Source organism: Lepidochelys olivacea, assembly GCF_965140295.1.
Source record: "Lepidochelys olivacea isolate rLepOli2 genome assembly, chromosome: 2".
In the NCBI taxonomy this organism is placed as follows: domain Eukaryota; kingdom Metazoa; phylum Chordata; order Testudines; family Cheloniidae; genus Lepidochelys; species Lepidochelys olivacea.
In genome coordinates, this window is record NC_140412.1 from 205,281,433 (window position 1) to 205,300,079 (window position 18,647).

General features: G+C 40.5%; 1 protein-coding gene across 4 annotated transcripts in view; it reads left to right on the forward strand.

Annotated features, from left to right (window-relative positions):
- The window catches only part of RFTN1 (raftlin, lipid raft linker 1), a 109,909-nt gene that overhangs the window by 45,539 nt on the left and 45,723 nt on the right, over positions 1-18,647 (forward strand). For all 4 annotated transcript variants that reach the window (XM_084620308.1, XM_084620309.1, XM_084620307.1 and 1 more), the window contains exon 4: positions 5,759-5,867. In XM_084620308.1, the coding sequence (XP_084476434.1) occupies positions 5,759-5,867 (109 nt within the window). The remainder of the gene's footprint in view (positions 1-5,758; positions 5,868-18,647) is intronic.

Genomic DNA, 18,647 nt, shown 5'->3' on the forward strand with positions numbered 1-18,647 from the left:
AGCTCCCAGACTGCTGCGCTGGGCATCACAAAATGGGGAAGAGATGGCCAGCCCTCTGTGGAGATAGAGGTGGTTAGGGACTATTTAGAAAAGCTGGACGTGCACAAGTCCATGGGGCCGGACGAGTTGCATCCGAGAGTGCTGAAGGAATTGGCGGCTGTGATTGCAGAGCCATTGGCCATTATCTTTGAAAACTCGTGGCGAACAGGGGAAGTCCCGGATGACTGGAAAAAGGCTAATGTAGTGCCAATCTTTAAAAAAGGGAAGAAGGAGGATCCTGGGAACTACAGGCCAGTCAGCCTCACCTCAGTCCCTGGAAAAATCATGGAGCAGGTCCTCAAAGAATCAATCCTGAAGCACTTGCATGAGAGGAAAGTGATCAGGAACAGCCAGCATGGATTCACCAAGGGAAGGTCATGCCTGACTAATCTAATCGCTTTTTATGATGAGATTACTGGTTCTGTGGATGAAGGGAAAGCAGTGGATGTATTGTTTCTTGACTTTAGCAAAGCTTTTGACACGGTCTCCCAAAGTATTCTTGTCAGCAAGTTAAGGAAGTATGGGCTGGATGAATGCACTATAAGGTGGGTAGAAAGCTGGCTAGATTGTCGGGCTCAACGGGTAGTGATCAATGGCTCCATGTCTAGTTGGCAGCCGGTATCAAGTGGAGTGCCCCAAGGGTCGGTCCTGGGGCCGGTTTTGTTCAATATCTTCATAAATGATCTGGAGGATGGTGTGGATTGCGCACTCAGCAAATTTGCGGATGATACTAAACTGGGAGGAGTGGTAGATACACTGGAGGGCAGGGATAAGATACAGAGGGACCTAGACAAATTGGAGGATTGGGCCAGAAGAAATCTGATGAGGTTCAATAAGGATAAGTGCAGGGTCCTGCACTTAGGATGGAAGAATCCAATGCACCGCTACAGACTAGGGACCGAATGGCTAGGCAGCAGTTCTGCGGAAAAGGACCTAGGGGTGACAGTGGACGAGAAGCTGGATATGAGTCAGCAGTGTGCCCTTGTTGCCAAGAAGGCCAATGGCATTTTGGGATGTATAAGTAGGGGCATAGCGAGCAGATCGAGGGACGTGATCGTTCCCCTCTATTCGACATTGGTGAGGCCTCATCTGGAGTACTGTGTCCAGTTTTGGGCCCCACACTACAAGAAGGATGTGGATAAATTGGAAAGAGCCCAGCGAAGGGCAACAAAAATGATTAGGGGTCTGGAACACATGCCTTATGAGGAGAGGCTGAGGGAACTAGGATTGTTTAGTCTGCAGAAGAGAAGAATGAGGGGGGATTTGATAGCTACTTTCAACTACCTGAGAGGTGGTTCCAGAGAGGATGGTTCTAGACTATTCTCAGTGGTAGAAGAGGACAGGACAAGGAGTAATGGTCTCAAGTTGCAGTGGGGAAGGTTTAGGTTGGATATTAGGAAAAACTTTTTCACTAGGAGGGTGGTGAAACACTGGAATGCATTACCTAGGGAGGTGGTAGAATCTCCTTCCTTAGAAGTTTTTAAGGTCAGGCTTGACAAAGCCCTGGCTGGGATGATTTAATTGGGGATTGGTCCTGCTTTGAGCAGGGGGTTGGACTAGATGACCTCCTGAGGTCCCTTCCGACCCTGATATTCTATGATTCTATGATTCCTTAAGCACTATAACAGCTTTAACTTGGAGTCACGGACAGTCCCCTTGGGCACTCCAGTCTACCTTGCCACCCAGGCAAGCCTGCCTTTGTGATAGATGGTCCTTTACAACAAAAATCACAATAATATTGAGGTTACTCTAAGTCCAAAAAGACCAGTCACTTACCCCAGGCCAATTGTACCTCAGATCTCAAACCAAAGACAACATTTATAGCCAATCCTGTAATAAACTAACTAAAGACTTATTAACTAGGAAAAAAATCAGTTATTAACAAGTTTGTTTACATTTACAGGAGATAGTGCTGCCCTCTTCTTATTTACAATGTCCCCAGAAAGTGAGAACAGGCATTTGCATGGGACTTTTGTAGCCAGCATTGCAAGGTATTTACGTGCCAGATATGCTAAACATTTGTATGCCCCTTCATGCTTTGGCCACCATTCCAGAGGACATGCTTCCATGCAGATGATGCTCATTAAAATAATGTGTTAATTAAATTTGTGACTTAACTCCTTGGTGGAGAATTGTATGTACCTGGCACTATTTTAACCGCATTCTGCCATATATTTCATGTTCTAGCAATCTCAGATGATGTCCCAGCACATGTTCATTTTAAGAACACTTTCACTGCAGATTTGACAAAACGCAAAGAAGGTACCAATGTGAGATTTCTAAGGATAGCAATAGCACTCGACCCAATGTTTAAGAATCTGAAGTGTCGTCCAAAATCTGAGAGGGATGAGGTGTGGAGCATGCTTTCAGAAGTCTTAAAAGAGCAACACTCTGATGCAAAAACTGCAGAACCCGAACTACCAAAAAGAAAATCAACATTCTGCTGGTGGTATCTGACTCAGATAATGAAAATGAACATGCATCAGTCCGCAATGCTTTGGATTGTTATCAAATAGAAACCATCATCAGCATGGACGCATGTCCCCTGGAATGGTGGTTGAAGCATGAAGGGGCATATGAATCTTTAGTGCATCTGGCACACAAATATCTTGCATTGCCAGCTACAATAGTGCCATGAGAATGCCTGTTCTCACTTTCAGGTGACATTGTAAATAAGAAGTGGGCAGCATTATCGCCTGCAAATGTAAACAAATATGTTTTTCTGAGTGATTGGCTGAACAAGAAGTATGACTGAGTGGACTTGCAGGCTATAAAATTTTACATTGTTTTATTTTTAATGCAGTTTTTTGTACATAATTCTACATTTGTAAGTTCAACTTTCATGATAAAGCGATTGCACTACAGTACTTGTACTTGCAGGTGAATTGAAAAATGCTACTTTTGTTTTTTTTACCGTGCAAATACTTTGTAATAAAAAATAAATATAAAGTGAGCACTCTGCATTTTGTATTCTGTATTGTAATTGAAATCCATATATTTGAAAATGCAGAAAACATGCAAAAATGTTTAAATAAAGGGTATTCTATTATTAATAGTGTGATTAATCACAATTAATTTTTTTAATCACTTGACAGCCTTACTAAACAGTAATAAGTCATCAGGACCAGATGGTATTCACTCAAGAGTTCTGAAGGAACTCAAATGTGAAATTGCAGAACTGCTAACTGTCGTCTGTACCCTTTCATTTAAATCAGGTTCTGTACCAAATGACTGGAGCTAATGTGACGCCAATGTTTAAAAAGGGCTCCAGAGATGATCTCTACAATTACAGGCTGGTAAGCCTGACTTCAGTACCAGGCAAACTGGTTGAAACTATAGTAAAGAACAAAATTGTCAGACACATAGATGAACATAATTTGTTGGGGAAGGGTCAACATGGTTTTTGTAAAGGGAAATCATGCCTCACCAATCTACTAGAATTCTTTGAGGGAGTCAGGAAGCATGTGGACAAGAGGGATCCAGTGGATATAATGTACTTAGATTTTGAGAAAGCCTTTGTCAAGGTGGCTCACCAAAGAATCTTAAGCAAAGTAAACTGTCATGGGATAAGAGGGAAGATCCTCTCATGGATTGGTAATTGGTTAAAAAATAGGAAACTAAGGGTAGGAATAAATGGTCAGTTTCAGAATGGAGAGAGGTAAATAGTGGAGTCTGTACTGGGGTCTGTACTGAGATCAGTCCTATTCAACATAATCATAAGTGATCTGGAAAAAGGGGTAAACTGTGAGGTGGCAAAATTTGCAGATGATACAAAACTACTCAAGATAGTTAAGTCCCAAACAGACTGCGAAGAGCTACCAAAGGATCTCATAAATCTGGGTGACAAAATGGCAACAAAATGGCAGATGAAATTCAGTGTTGATAAATGAAAAGTAATGCACATTGGAAATCATAATCCCAAGTATACATCTAAAATGATGGGGTCTAAATTAGCTGTTACCATTCAAGAAAGAGATCTTGGAGTCACATCCACTCAATGTGCAGTGGCAGTCAAAAAAGCTAACGGAATGTTGGGAATCATTAAGAAGGGGATAGATAATAAGACAGAAAATATCATATAGCCGCTATATAAATCCATGATACCCCCACAACTTGAATACTGCATGAGGATGTGGTTGTCCCTTCTCAAAAAAGATATATTGGATTTGGAAAAGGTTCAAAAAATGGCAACGAAAATGATTAGGGTTATGGAATGGCTTCCATATGAGGAGAGATTAATAAGACAGGGATTCTTCAGCTTGGAAAAGAGATGACTAAGGGGGGGATATGATAGAGGTCTGTAAAATCATGATTAGTGTGGAGAAAGTAAATAAGGAAGTGTTGTTTACTCCTTCTCATAACAGGAGAACTAGCGGGTCACCAAATGAAATTAATAGGCAGCAGGTTTAAAATAAAAAAAAGGAAGTATTTTTTCACATGACACACAGTCAACCTGTGGAACTCCTTGCCAGAGGATGTTGTGAAGGCCAAGGCTATAACAGAGTTAAAAAAAAGAACTAGATAAGTTCATAGAGGATAGGACCATCAATGGCTATTAGCCAGGATGGGCAGGGATGGTGTCCCTAGCCTCTGTTTGCCAAAAACTGGGAATGGGCGATAGGGGATAGATCACTTGACGATTACCTCTTCTGTTCATTTCCTCTGAAGCACCTGGCATTGGCCACTGTTAGAAGACAGGATACTGGGCTAGATGGACCTTTGGTCTGACCCACTATGGCCGTTTTTATGTTCTTACTGATCTAAATAACACAGTGGGAGTAAGAGTTGCAAAACTGGGGTCTCTGTGGCTGTGTTTAAACATCTGTAAAACTGAGATATTAGTAACTACTTCAGAATGGTATTATGAGATTTATTTGATGTTTGTAAAATGCTTTAAGATTCATGGATGAAAAGTTTTATGTATTATTTATTTATTATGTTGTGTGGGCTGGAAAATATTTCTTACCTAACCAGATTGACTCTATGATTTGCTCAGAAAATGACACATTTTATATTTATTTCCTTATTCTGTAAAGTCAACCACCATTCTTGTTTTTTAAAATGTGGAAAGCCCTGGGTTATTTGATTTTTTTGTTTGTGACACATTAATAAACTCTTGACTCTTCCTAAAAGGAGGCAAAATCTGGTTCTTGGAGCCAGATAGGCGATGATGGAAGGGATTTCCCTACTTTAACTTACAAAGAAATCACTGCCCACAAAACACTCTCTCCTTTTAGCTCTGTCCCTCTGTTAGATCTCTGTGATGCCTGGCTCTCTCACTTTGAGAAGGGGGAGCTCATCTGTCATACTGGTAAAGCAGGCCTATTATGCTTGTCTGTGTGGGGTCAGATCCACTGTCAATCCATCAGGGTGGAACCTGCCCCCTCCACAGTCCAAGAGGCACATGTGTACTACTTCTTCCCTAATATCATTCTGAAGACCCTAGCTGGGGCATGATACCTTGGGCAGATGAAGGGATTAGGCAGCCACTTAGGCATAACCCAGCCATCATTTGGGGATAGCTTCCCTCCTTAGGTAATACATAGCTCTCTGAAGCTGCAGGTTCGCCTGAGCTATGAAGCTGTGTTGGGTTCTGTGTAACATGTGCTGGGACTGAATGATAGTTCTGCATGGAACCAAACTTTATTAAGAACAAGTACTTAAGGATTTTTGGGGATCTAATTTTAAAAGCTCTACTTGTGTTTTTCTGTCTCTTCAGACCTGTGAAAAGTGATGTTCACAGTGAAGGACACACACTGGAGATAGAACTGTGCTCCTCCTCGGACCAACTCTCAGACAAAAAAAAGATACCAGATTTTATTGAGAAAGTAAGTATAAGGAAAACAACTTGAAAAGGACACAAACATGCCTAATGACTGCTGCTAGTTGTGTCCGTCAGGGGAAATAGCCACTGCAAGTTCATCTTTCCTCCTCCTCCCCATATTCTGTATATTTCAAACATTAACAAGGCTTCAGTAGAGTTTGCTACTCTTTTATGATTCCAATATCTGGACAGCATCTTCTCGAGCAGTTATAGTGACCAGTGAAACAAGTCATTGACCATTCTGTTATGAGAAAATGACTTGCTGTACCACAGGGTGAGTGATCTCAAGTAGATGTTAATTAACTCGTTTTACTACTGTACAATATATCCCTGCACTGTAATTGACTGTTGGGCACAGTCTCAGCTAAAATAATATCTATTTCCACTTTGGTGCCAATTGTTCGGAATTATTTGAGTTTAACACTGGGATAATACTGTAGATAAAGAGGCTCATTATTTCCCAGAGTTGTCCTTGCATAAAATTATTTTAAGCGAGAAGTGTTCAAACTTTTTCAGTCGTGGTCCCGCCCTTACCAGTAAAGGAATCTCTCTGTGCCCTTCCCCCTTTACTGCACAGTCAAGGCTTCCTCCGCAGCGGAGCTTGGGCTGAAGGCAGAGCTGGCGTTGGGGGAGGAGCTGGGGCAAGAGTCAGAGCTGGTCTGCGGGTGGAGAGGGAATGAGGGCAGAACCAGGCTGGGGGCCGCGAGGAGCTGAGGCTGGGGTTGGAGCTGGTTTGGAGGCAGAGAGGGAATGAGGATGGGGCTGGGCCTGGAGGACTGGGGGCTGAATGGGGTTGAGGGAGGAGTGAGGCTGGTGGCAGAGCTGGGGTTGGAAGCGTGGCGCTTCCTCCCCCACCCCCACCCCGTGGAGGTCGCCTCCCCGCCCTGAATGTTTCTCCATGCCCCCCTAGGCAGTGAGGCAGTGAGTTCCAGTCATGATGTCACTTCCCCCTTTTATATCCAGTCATGATGTCACTTCCCCCTTTTATATCTTATTCCAACTTGCTGGAAAGCTCTTTTTCTGTGACCTGGGTCAAACAGTTCCCATTGTGTAGTGTTATCTCTGAGAGGTTTCTATCGTACACAGTTCCTGGGGTAATCCTTATGCTTGTGCATATATCCTCAATAAGCCATCACCTTTGTTTGACCTTTTTATTGTTGTACCTGAAAGGCTGCTTGTGGGTGTTCTCAACCCCATATGTTTCAGTAGCACATACATAGCCAAACTTCATAACTTCACATACAATGATAGCACATACAATCTAATGAGATATTAATGTCTAGCAGATCAAGACTTTTAGAATGACACCTCACAAGGCATACTTTGTATGAAACATTGCAAAATTATATGACAGTGGTGAATATGGGGATGCCAGGGTGGCACAGGATTGTTGGTTGTTTTAAAAAGAGAACACCACCGTTAATCTCCCCAAAGCATGAAACACTATACAAGCTATTTAATTTTTGATTACTGAATATTCAGATCCTCAGTCATGTGGATACCTACTACCTTTTGACTTACCAGTGACTTTTCTTGGAGTGGAGATTTTTTTCCAGTAACTTAATTATCTATATGAGTTTTATTATGCAATGCTGAACGAGGGTAATTAACATTGACTCTGAGCAAAGGAACATCTTTGATAGTGTCTATCCTCAGTTGACTCTCTGCTTCACCCCAGACACTAGCCATCACATTGCATACAACTGGACTATTTGTTCCTGGAAAATGCAGGGGAAATTCTGCTTGGTATAGCCATAGGTCTTGAACAAACATTGGCAGTTATAAAAAGAAAAAAAGTTTTGATTGATTCAAGTGAAATATCCTATTTTTCTTTAAAGACACTGAGACATGATGTGAGCATATGTTCTCTTTACTTGAAAACAAAACAAGAAGCCCAAGAAAATCTTTCAATCACATCTGTATTCTAGGTGTAACTCGTGTTAGGAATCTTCTATGATGGGACCTCCCTCTAGCCTCCCACTTTTATTCTGACCTCCCATAAATGATCTGCCATGGCTAGATGCATGAAGGAAGTGTTATGGAGACAAGTGTTGAAGGAAATGTTATGGAGCTTTGTGGAGACAGAGGTGTAGGGAAGGGGAAACTGAACTGATGTCTGTAGGAAGGAGATAGTAATTTTCGAAATGTATCAATATGTGAATACCAAACTTTGCAAAATAGATATGCTGCTCTCAGGACTTTTGCTTTACACATCAATCTGCCATCCTCTTCTGTAGAAGTTCTGTAACAGACATAGAGGATTCATACATTCCCGATAGATTCTAAATTAGTGAGGCATTCAGGTTAAAAAGCAGTTGCTAGTTGTGATTCATTTTCTGCTCTTTGGCTGTAAAAAATTACTGATACGCATCATTTTGCACCTTTGTCTCCTAGTCAAATAATGTTCTATAGAAAACTTTCAGTTTGATCCCACTGCGGAGGTTGGACAGCCTGCTTCTCTCTCCCTCACCTCCTCTGAACTCAGTATCCTTCACTGTTCCAGTTGTGATTGGCCTGGGGAAGGCTGAACCAAAAACCACAGTCTGAAACCCAGTGGTGGGCATTGTCTTTGGATCTCTCCAACCACACCTAAGTCTTACTCCATGCTCTGTCCACTTTCGCTGAAGTGACCTTAAGATGCGGCTTATTGTATTTAACTGGTCTTCAGCAGAATGAGCACCATATACAACCTGATCAGGGCTGTAACTCATGACCTAAACTCACTGTGTATCACTGAAATCTGGCTGGATGACTCTGGTGGACCTGTACTAACAGCTGGTGCCAAGTGGTAACTTTGTGATGCCTGACTCTAGGGGGGACAAGGAAGGAGTAGCAGCCATAGTTTTGCACTCTCAACAGTGGACTATTTCAAATGTGTTTGCATGGTATGTGAATGCCAGGTTAAAGAGTAGCCATATGATAGTTGTATATAACCACACTCCTGTGGATTTCCTACTGGAGCTAATCAAGCTGCTATCAAGCCTGTTTTTAGCATCCCCCTGTAGTCATAGTCTTTGGTTACTTCAGTGACCGCACAGATGACATCTCCAACACTGGCTCAGAATCTGTCCGTATTCAGCATGTGGTTCTTCCCTTTGATCTCCCAAGCAAATTATGTAGCCTGACACACCCTGACCCTCATCTTTACTGCTGTCTGTACTCATCTTCTACAAATGGAAGTGCCGAGCCAGGGCAGTGATAGTCTACCTTCTGAGACATTAGAATGCAGTGGGATTCTAGGCAATCTGGAAGAGGTATACCACACAACTGTCAGATCACTAGGCCATTAATCATCTGCTACCCATAGTCATTGATTTACTTAAACCCAGGAGTCAGCACCCCATCCAGGTCTCCCTGGCTCAAAGGCAAGCTGCAACAGATGAAACAGGAAGGTTGGATAATGGACTGTTGCTGGAGGAAGGGCAGCTTTGAATCTGTGGGACAGCATCACAAGGCGATTGTACAAACCTTTGCCAGAACGATGTAGGAAAGCAAAGAAATCCTTCTCGTCCTCCATCGTTGTCGCCGCATAGTTACAATAGTGGAGCTGTTCTAGAAGCACCTTTCTCCTTAAGTGCATGAAAGGGCAGATAGATGGGGAAGACTGCAATTGTGTCATAGGACATATGTGGAGTTAGACAAGATACATGTGTATTAACTGGAGAGGGGGAAAGGCTAAAGAGCTACACTCTGTAGTACATTTAACAACAACTTTGTTTTTAAGTAAAAGGTACTAACACTTTGATTTCTAATCAATTATTTATATATTCTACAAAAAAACCCACAAAAAATCTTTCCGATTATTTTATTTTGTTAGATGACTGTTCCTGATTTCTTCCAGTTTTGGGTCCTTTTATTCCACATTTCTAACTCTTCATTGCTAGTACTTTGCTTTGGACTTAACCCTCTTTTCAGCAGGAAAGAATAGCTGGACATGGCAATTTTTGGAGTCTATTAATGCTGTTGCTGGGCTGGTTAATGGTTTGCTGCACAGTGGTACAAAGAGCTCTTCCCTGTATTCTCTGAGTACATTGTCTTTGTTGAAGCTCAGTAGAAAAATATTTTGTAAAAATATCAAACATTATTCTGTAGTTTAAACTGGCATTCTTGATATGCTTTTTGCTTAGAAATGTATTACAGAGCCTATCAGATGATGGGCAGAGCAGGTGGAAATAAAAGATGGAAAGGGGGAAGAATTTGGACCATGAATATTGGTCGTAGCAGTCATTCTTCAAATGAATAAACAGTCTGAATGTACTTGGATGGTTGGGAAATTACACCTCTAGAGTATCATTTATTACTCAGAGGGATTACTTATCTCGATGTGATCTGAAACTCTTTCAAATCATTTCCATCCTTCAGACCCTTGGTTCTCAAGTGTACGTACAAGAGAACAATACATTTATTTCTGTAACAAATTGTAATGAAAACCATCTTAGACCAACTTTGTTTTCTGCATGTTTTCAGTGCAGAGTAATGCTTAATTTTTTTTAATTTGGGTTCCTGGTGTAGATATGATCTAGAAGCAATGGTTAAAACTGGACAGCAATGGCCCAGCTGTTGGCTGTCTGCTGCAATAATGGTATTTGTTGAAGTGTGTTTTGTTAACATTTTGAAAGAATATGTAAAACAAAAGTATGGTGAAAAATCACATATACTGTATGTTAAGCAGTATAGTGTGAAGGGAAACATCTGTTCCTGTTTAAACTTCTTTCAATGTGAGTTCTTTTGACTCAGCCATTTAACTCTGGTGTTGAGATATAAGCTCCATGAATGTCACAAAACTATTTTCATGATGTTCCCAGAGGCCTTGGAATCCTTTGCCCCAGCAGATTTTGGGGTCATCCTCTTGACCAGGGTAAAAATAGATGTTGTAAACTATACAGTCTATGGCTTCAGTGTTCCAGTAGTTGTCTGGAAAAAAAGAAAATATTTGGTAACAGTGGATCTGTTTGTATTTGGTATTGTCCTGAACGAAGGTATAGGCAAATTGTTCAGTCTGTTGAACTGCAGCTTCTACTGTAGATACTAGATAGTTGTTAAGTGAAAGCAAGTATGGGTTGAGACTGATATTCTCAGGTTAAAAATAATACTTAATTCCTGCAAATAACATTGTAGATCACTAAAACTAAGACAACTTGTAATATCTAATTTATGTCCATTACACTTTACATTTTGTGTTTTTCACAGCTTGGACAATGAAGATACACTGAGTCAATGTTTAGTGTTGTGTCAACTGACTATGAGTAAACCCAGCATAGAACACAGTTTGTCATGATTACACTGACCACTGAATCATATTCAGCCAGCTGACATGATTGTTGAAAGCAATTTTCAAACTTGTATTTGCATAAATCTTTACTTGTTCTCGACTTGTATTCACCCATTAGAAACTGTTTTTAACAGAAGACTCAGATTCAAGGCGGTGTTCAGACTTCAAAGCTACAGTCACAAATCTGTAGCCTATACCAAACCATTAACAAACCTCCAGTAGGTCACTGGTAAGATTTATCCAAAGTGCCCTGTGGTTAAAGCATATGCAGAGGTTTGTGGGGATTGAGAAGGATGGTTGAAGTCTGGAGGACGTTCCAGGTGTATACCAGTTTTAAAGCGTAAATCTTATACAAAATAAGGCTATGGCTAGGCTGAGGTTTTTTTCTGAAGTTCTAGCATCCGTGCTGGCCTGAGGTTACAGTAGCCACTAGAATTCTTATAATTATGTCATTTAACACTGCTCTAATGACACAGTGGTGAATACACTTGTGGACAGTCTCCACTAGTGCTCTAATGGAGCTTGCACTGGTGCTAGGACCATAAATTTCAGAAGAATCTTATTTCAGGCAAGGTCACCAACAGCATGGCCAGAAAGGTTGAGCTGCACTGAGATGGGTAAATCCCTGATCTCTGTTATTGTACCACAATCTTAACTTTCAACTCCTGTTACTATTTTAGTACCCAGTGCTTACTTAAGCAAATCTCCTTTAACTTCAGTGGAAGTTTTGCTTGACAGGATATTGAGTTATTTGGAGCCCCTAAGGTTGGAGCCTTTGCTGAGCAAAAATTGCCAGTCATATTAAATAGTTTGATAAGTTTGTGAAGTGAAAAATCCTTACCTTACCTAGCCGGCCAGCTTGATTTGCCAATTACATTATATTCCCCAGTCAGACCTCCCTGGGGAAACTAATTAGTGCCAGAGTGACCAGAGTGCTCACCTGCTAGTTCCCAGCTTGTGGGTGGGCTGGCGCCTACCCACCCCCAGAACTCAGTAGGTGCTAGCTCCCAGCACTTTGTCACAGTAAGTGAGATTTCACTTTCTGCAACCTAACATTCAGGATGCAAAAGTGCTGGAAGTATAAAGTTTAACACTGTTTCTGGGTGGTTATAGAAGTAACTAAAAATCTTCCTTCATGCCATTGGCTGGGCTTAGCCTATTTTAAAATGAGCCTTAAATCCTGGTTTATTGTTTCTGTTTTGGAAATGAGCATGAGTATAGCAGACTTACAGAAAGTGTCCAAGACTAACTAAAAGATGCTTTTAATTTTAAATATCTCTTTTCAGAAACAAATACAGAAACCAAGGTGACAAAAAAGGGGAGCTTTGGTATTTATGATAAAATATGCACCAATAAATCCTAATGAGGAATGATCCAGTTGTAATGCTTGTAGCCTGGAACAGTATTTTCATGCCAATTCCTGACATACAGCACATACTATTCTCCTTGCTCCTCACCAGCATGTACTCTTTGCCTCAAGACCTTTGAGGGTATGTCAGTTATCAAAGTACATTTGCATGACTTGTGACAGGGACTTGAGAGATGACCATGAAGTTGTTATAAAAAATAGGAATATTTCTTTTATTAACTGGGACAGCCTAGACTTGTTTTTTTAAAATATCTTTTGACCAAATTTGACCAACCCATTGTTTCTAGTGCAGTGTATTTTCTCATCAGCAGCACTAAGTAGCAACTTTCTGTCTCTGAACTTATTACAGGCCTACCCTAATGCATCTGGCTTGTGGAAAATTGGTTGATTGTTACCAGAGAGTGACTTTTTTCCTCTGTCCAAATGGAATTCTGCTTCATCTGTTCTCTGTAAATGTTTTCTGTTGTTTGTTTTGTGTTAGCAACAGTCTCCTTTAATTGGTTGCTACTACATTAACTGGGCACCTTATTTTAGCATGAATCATACACCAAACCAGTCTATAAAGCATTAATGAAATAACCACTCAGATGTAATGACTAGTTTCTGAAAAATTATTACCTAAGTCACCAGGGAGTCTAAACCTCAGAAACACTGCCAGCTGTGATGAGTTAGAGTATACTGGTGGCATTAGTACAATGTATATTTACTTTGAATGCGTGCCAAGAAATTCCAGCTCCTGGCATCAAAAAGTTAAGAGAAGTTTAGAACACTAGTCTTATTAAAATCAACTGCCCATTTGTGCTTGAAAACCCTTTCCAAGAGACGGGTTTTCATTATTAAATTGTTCTGCTGTAATTTCCATGCTTGTTGATTTAGATGAAATACTGTTCTGAATTTGAAAGAAATGTTTGACCCGCAAATGTCAGCCCATGGGAGAAATGCACAGACTGCTATTGGGAACAATTACAGAAACTGGAAAAAAAACAGTATGCTACTCAGTGTTTATATCTGCAGTCGTCATGTTTCTGAATTGACAGCAGTGTCACCTTGTCCATTATATATCAGAGATTATTTGACAGTTGATAATGCAGTTATAAATATACAATCCAAAGTAAACTTTCCAGGAGATTTCATTTAAATAATTTAAAAAAAATCTATTTATAATTGTTCAGTTATAAAACTAACACTTCCCCCAGTCCCTAAAATTTGGATTTCTGTGATGGTTTTTGGTGCCTGTAACTCAAACAGATTATTTTTTGAAAATAGCATTTTGTAAATCAGCTATACCACCATGAGATGTGATTTTACTACATATTAAAAGCAAAGTTGGGATGGGTCTGTAATTAGACAGGAGATATCCAAGGAAATCACAGGTGCCTCAGCAATTGATTCAGTAGGGTGGCACTCTGAGCTATTGCCTCAGCAGAGTGTTTGTCTGCACTACACTGTGCTGCTGACAATGCCTTTTTTCAGCTGAGGCATAAAACTAAAGTCCCAACCACTTAGGAAACAATCCATGATTCTTTTCACAAGTGTTAGGAGGTGTTAGTCAAAGTGTCCTGGTCAAATTCCAAGTTGGGTAATTACAGGAGAGATTTGATGAAGGTCTTGTTCATGTTCCCACTTGAGTCCACGGGAGATTTGCCATTTACTTTACTGACAGTAATGGGTAAAGCTGTCTTTTTTTGTTTTGTTTGTCATCAAGACAAAATGCCATTTTTATGAAGCAAATTACATGGGCAACATTAAATTCCAAAAATATATAGGCTGTGGCTACACATGAAACTTGCACCTGGTTAAACAGAACCTGTTTTTGAATTGACGTAATTAAATCAGTGCAAATCCATTAATATAAGACAGCTGTAAACTGATTTAAAATGAGTCCACTTATGGATTTACACTGGTTGAACTAAACTGGTTTGAAAATTCTAGTTAAACAGGAATACGTTGTGTATGTAAACCAGCCCATTATTATAATGGCCCATATCAACTAAACAATGCTTTATTAGGTGCTAGAAATGTTTCTGTATGTATCCGAGGAATGAAACAAGAAATTTCTATCCTTTTTTTATCTTATTGGGGCTTCCCTTTGAAAAATTCCAAGAATTAAATGCTACCTTGCGTATAACATGTTCAAAAACCCAACAAATGTTAATAAAAGCCTCAGTCAATCTGGAGCATGTATTGTAGGGAAGTTTTTGTTATGTTGAGTTCATTCTGCTGCAGCATGCTGTACAGGTGCAATTTCTGTGTTTTTATGCTCTTGTTTTTCTCATTTAGCAATAGAACATAATGTGAAAAGGACCTTTCACTATTTGTGCTGTGGATTGGCACATAAAGACAACCAATTGTAATATTTGTACAATCTGGAATACTTTCAGCACTAGCCTGCCAAAATGAAAGTGTTCTTTTCATTCAGTCCCGCTTCACTACATGTATTTCCCCCACATTGATTCTAAATTGTGCATCTGCTGGGATATTTTCCTCAAAGGCTGGTATGTTGGAACAGATTTGATTTCCTGTGTGGTGCCTTGAAGGGTTAAAAAAAAAATCTGCATTGCTTCAAAGAATTTTGCAGCTGACTTACGTGCGTTTTGTTCCATGTAGTCACACAGCTTCTGGGCACAACCTGTCATGGTGTTGGGGAGATTTTTTTTTAAACTCTGTGCTTATAAGCATCTTCTATGACTTCTAGTAAGTACAGTCTCTCATCATGCGTATAGTGAGTTTTCATTTGATCTGCCTCATGCTTAAGTATAAAACAGCAGCCTGCTTTGCTACCCTTTTACTGTTACATTTGAGTGTTTGTGATGAAGAAAAGTTGCAGCTCTAGCACATGAAGTACTTCCTTTTCTTTTCTGAAGAGATGTAACCAGCCAAGTAGTACTCTGGGTAGAAAATAACAAGAAAGCCCGTTCTACCTTTTGCTGACTCGCTGGGTGGTAGTGCTGAAGGTTTGCCTTCAGCCTGCGAGGGAAGCTTGTACCTGACTGTCCTTACAGAAGCAGGTGTGAAAGCTACTTTTACATCTACAGTCAGGCCATTTACTTTCATCAAGTAATTTGTCCAAATGACCTAAAACAAGTTTAGCAGATGTGCTGCACAAGTTACTCGCACTTCAGCCGGCAGCACAAGGTTCAGGCTTTCCCCCAAGTGCCAGCTTATATCCTGTCACCAACTCCAACTCCTTTGGTAGGAAGCTCACACTTCAGATTATTTGGTATTAGCACCCACACCAGCTCCAGTATATTGTTTACAAAGCTTGATTGTTCGTTACCGTCAGCTGTTTCCCAGTCACTGAAGCTGAAATTTGGCATCCATGGTTTCAGCCTCAAAAGAAGTGGGGGTTGGAGAAGTTGGTGACTGTCTATTTTTAAAAACAGCAACAAATAAAATGAAACAGAACCTATGCTGCAAGTTGCTTGAACTCATCATAAACATTCTGATTTCAAAAAATGGTTTAAAATTTGAGCAATGAAGTTCAGTGGGTAATTGAAACTTAAAATAAGGGTGAGCATGGTAAGCCCCAGTGACCTGATGTGTATATATAGTTTGAGATATTTATATTTGAAAAATAATTACTGAATAAATGCAGTAATAACTTTTCAAAATATGAGAGATTTCAATAAATACTAGCTGTTTTGAAAATGCATCAGTCCAATCATGGCCCAGAGGTTGTAAGACTCCACGCAGATGGCTTAAGTTGATTAGTCCACTAGGCCAACAAAACCTACATTTCTTAGGGCTCTAGGTAGGATTCTAAAAATAAAATCAAATTCTAAATAAAAACTGCCTCATTTTGGAAATGTAAAATGTTAGGAGTTGATTCTTTGATTTGTGCCAAGGGTCAGCTCCTACACGTTTCTGTGGAGAGTGGGGAGGAAGCATTATTGCAGTAAAATGATACATCTGCTGATGTATAATACCTTTCATTGCACTGCTAGTGTAACACTTTCACTATCCTGGCCTCATTGAAATTAATTAGATGCTTGCCCCACTGATTTTATTGGGACCATGTACAATGGGATTTCAAACAAGGCACTATATCCTGGTTACTGCTTTATTGCTGATTAATTTATTTGTAAAGTGCCTTGAAATAAATTCTACATGGGTTTTTTAAGTCTCTACGATATGGTTACAATCCTAGGTTGATCATGATGAGAATATCAGTCAGCAGTGTGCCCTTGTTGCCAAGAAGGCCAATGGCATTTTGGGATGTATAAATAGGGGCATAGCGAGCAGATCGAGGGACGTGATCGTTCCCCTCTATTCGACATTGGTGAGGCCTCATCTGGAGTACTGTGTCCAGTTTTGGGCCCCACACTACAAGAAGGATGTGGATAAATTGGAGAGAGTCCAGCGAAGGGCAACAAAAATGATTAGGGGTCTGGAACACATGACTTATGAGGAGAGGCTGAGGGAGCTGGGATTGTTTAGCCTGCAGAAGAGAAGAATGAGGGGGGATTTGATAGCTGCTTTCAACTACCTGAAAGGGGGTTCCAAAGAGGATGGCTCTAGACTGTTCTCAATGGTAGCAGATGACAGAACGAGGAGTAATGGTCTCAAGTTGCAGTGGGGGAGGTTTAGATTGGATATTAGGAAAAACTTTTTCACTAAGAGGGTGGTGAAACACTGGAATGCGTTACCTAGGGAGGTGGTAGAATCTCCTTCCTTAGAGGTTTTTAAGGTCAGGCTTGACAAAGCCCTGGCTGGGATGATTTAACTGGGAATTGGTCCTGCTTCGAGCAGGGGGTTGGACTAGATGACCTTCAGGGGTCCCTTCCAACCCTGATATTCTATGATTCTATCCTCAGTTCCCCTCTGTCCCTTCTAAAAACAAGAGCCATTTTACAAGAACTCATATTTCTAAGAACAAACACCTTTTCTGGATGTGCTGAGATCTTGCTGCAGTACCTGTGAATGCTGCTGTAATTCAGTGCACAGTGTGCGTTAGCCTGCTATGGGGTGACAACCAGTGTTTCAAGACCAGTAAATTATTATACCTGTACTGTGCTCAAACTCTGGCAGCTGCCTACTAGTTAAATTACTATAATTAACTGATCTGACATTCTACTATACGAATGCAGTTTAGATTAGCACTGGAAGATGAAGAGACTTTGTAACACTTGCTAATAATGAGTGTATTACAAGTATTTGTAAAATTGCAACAAGGAGTCAGACACATTAGGCTATTATGAGTGCATCATATCTTTTGCATGCACTTGGATCAACTGAGCAAGCCAGTCAGGCGCTGACTTTCTTCTAGCCCAATACTAATAACATGCTTCAGTTTATTTATAGAGACCTCTAATGCTGTCCGGCTTTCTTCTATTAAATAGGCCACTGTAATAGCATTTTTACTTTCCTGTTAATTGAGACGAGATTGCGCTGTGGTAATTATTCCATTTTAGCAATGAGCCTCACTCCAGTCAGCAGCTCCTGTCCATCTGCAAACTCACCCTGCTGACTGTCACCCTGTTTCCTGGGGAACCATGCTTCAGTTCCTACCATCACACTCTTTAAGAGTTAATTAAACATGAAAAATCCCAGTCGTTTGAAAGAGGAAGTTCTCTGTATTGATCAGATGTCACCTGTAGGTTGTGTATATATTCAGCACAGTAATGTGATTCTCAGGAAATAATGATTCATAAAAAATGTCTGTGGGTGGGGGCAAAATGCAGAAATGAGCTTCCTCTTTATTTTTTAGTGTTAAATAAAATTGTTAATATCTCAAACGTCTACCCCGCCCACCTCACTTCCCAGTGCTGTAGAACTAATGTGATGGGTTCAATGGATAATTCGTTCTTTCACTTGCATTTGAAAAGCCTGAGCTGCTTTTATTTAGGTTCATATTAATCAGAACTATAGAGAATAACCAGGATGCTCCGATTCGGCTGGATTATTTGCCTTGAAAACACAGTATTAGCTTGAGGCTGAAGAACTCCTGTATTCTGAGGCCATTTCTTTTTATAATTTGGGGTTTTGCTTAAATCAAAATAACTAAGAATATGAACCAGAAATCCACTAGTCACTAGTGTCTTTCTTCTCCCGGAGGGGGGCGGGGGAGAGGGGGAATACTGATGCATGAATTAGCAGCCAGTCACCTCTCTCCCTGACATTTTAAAAGTCTAGCTTATTCTCCT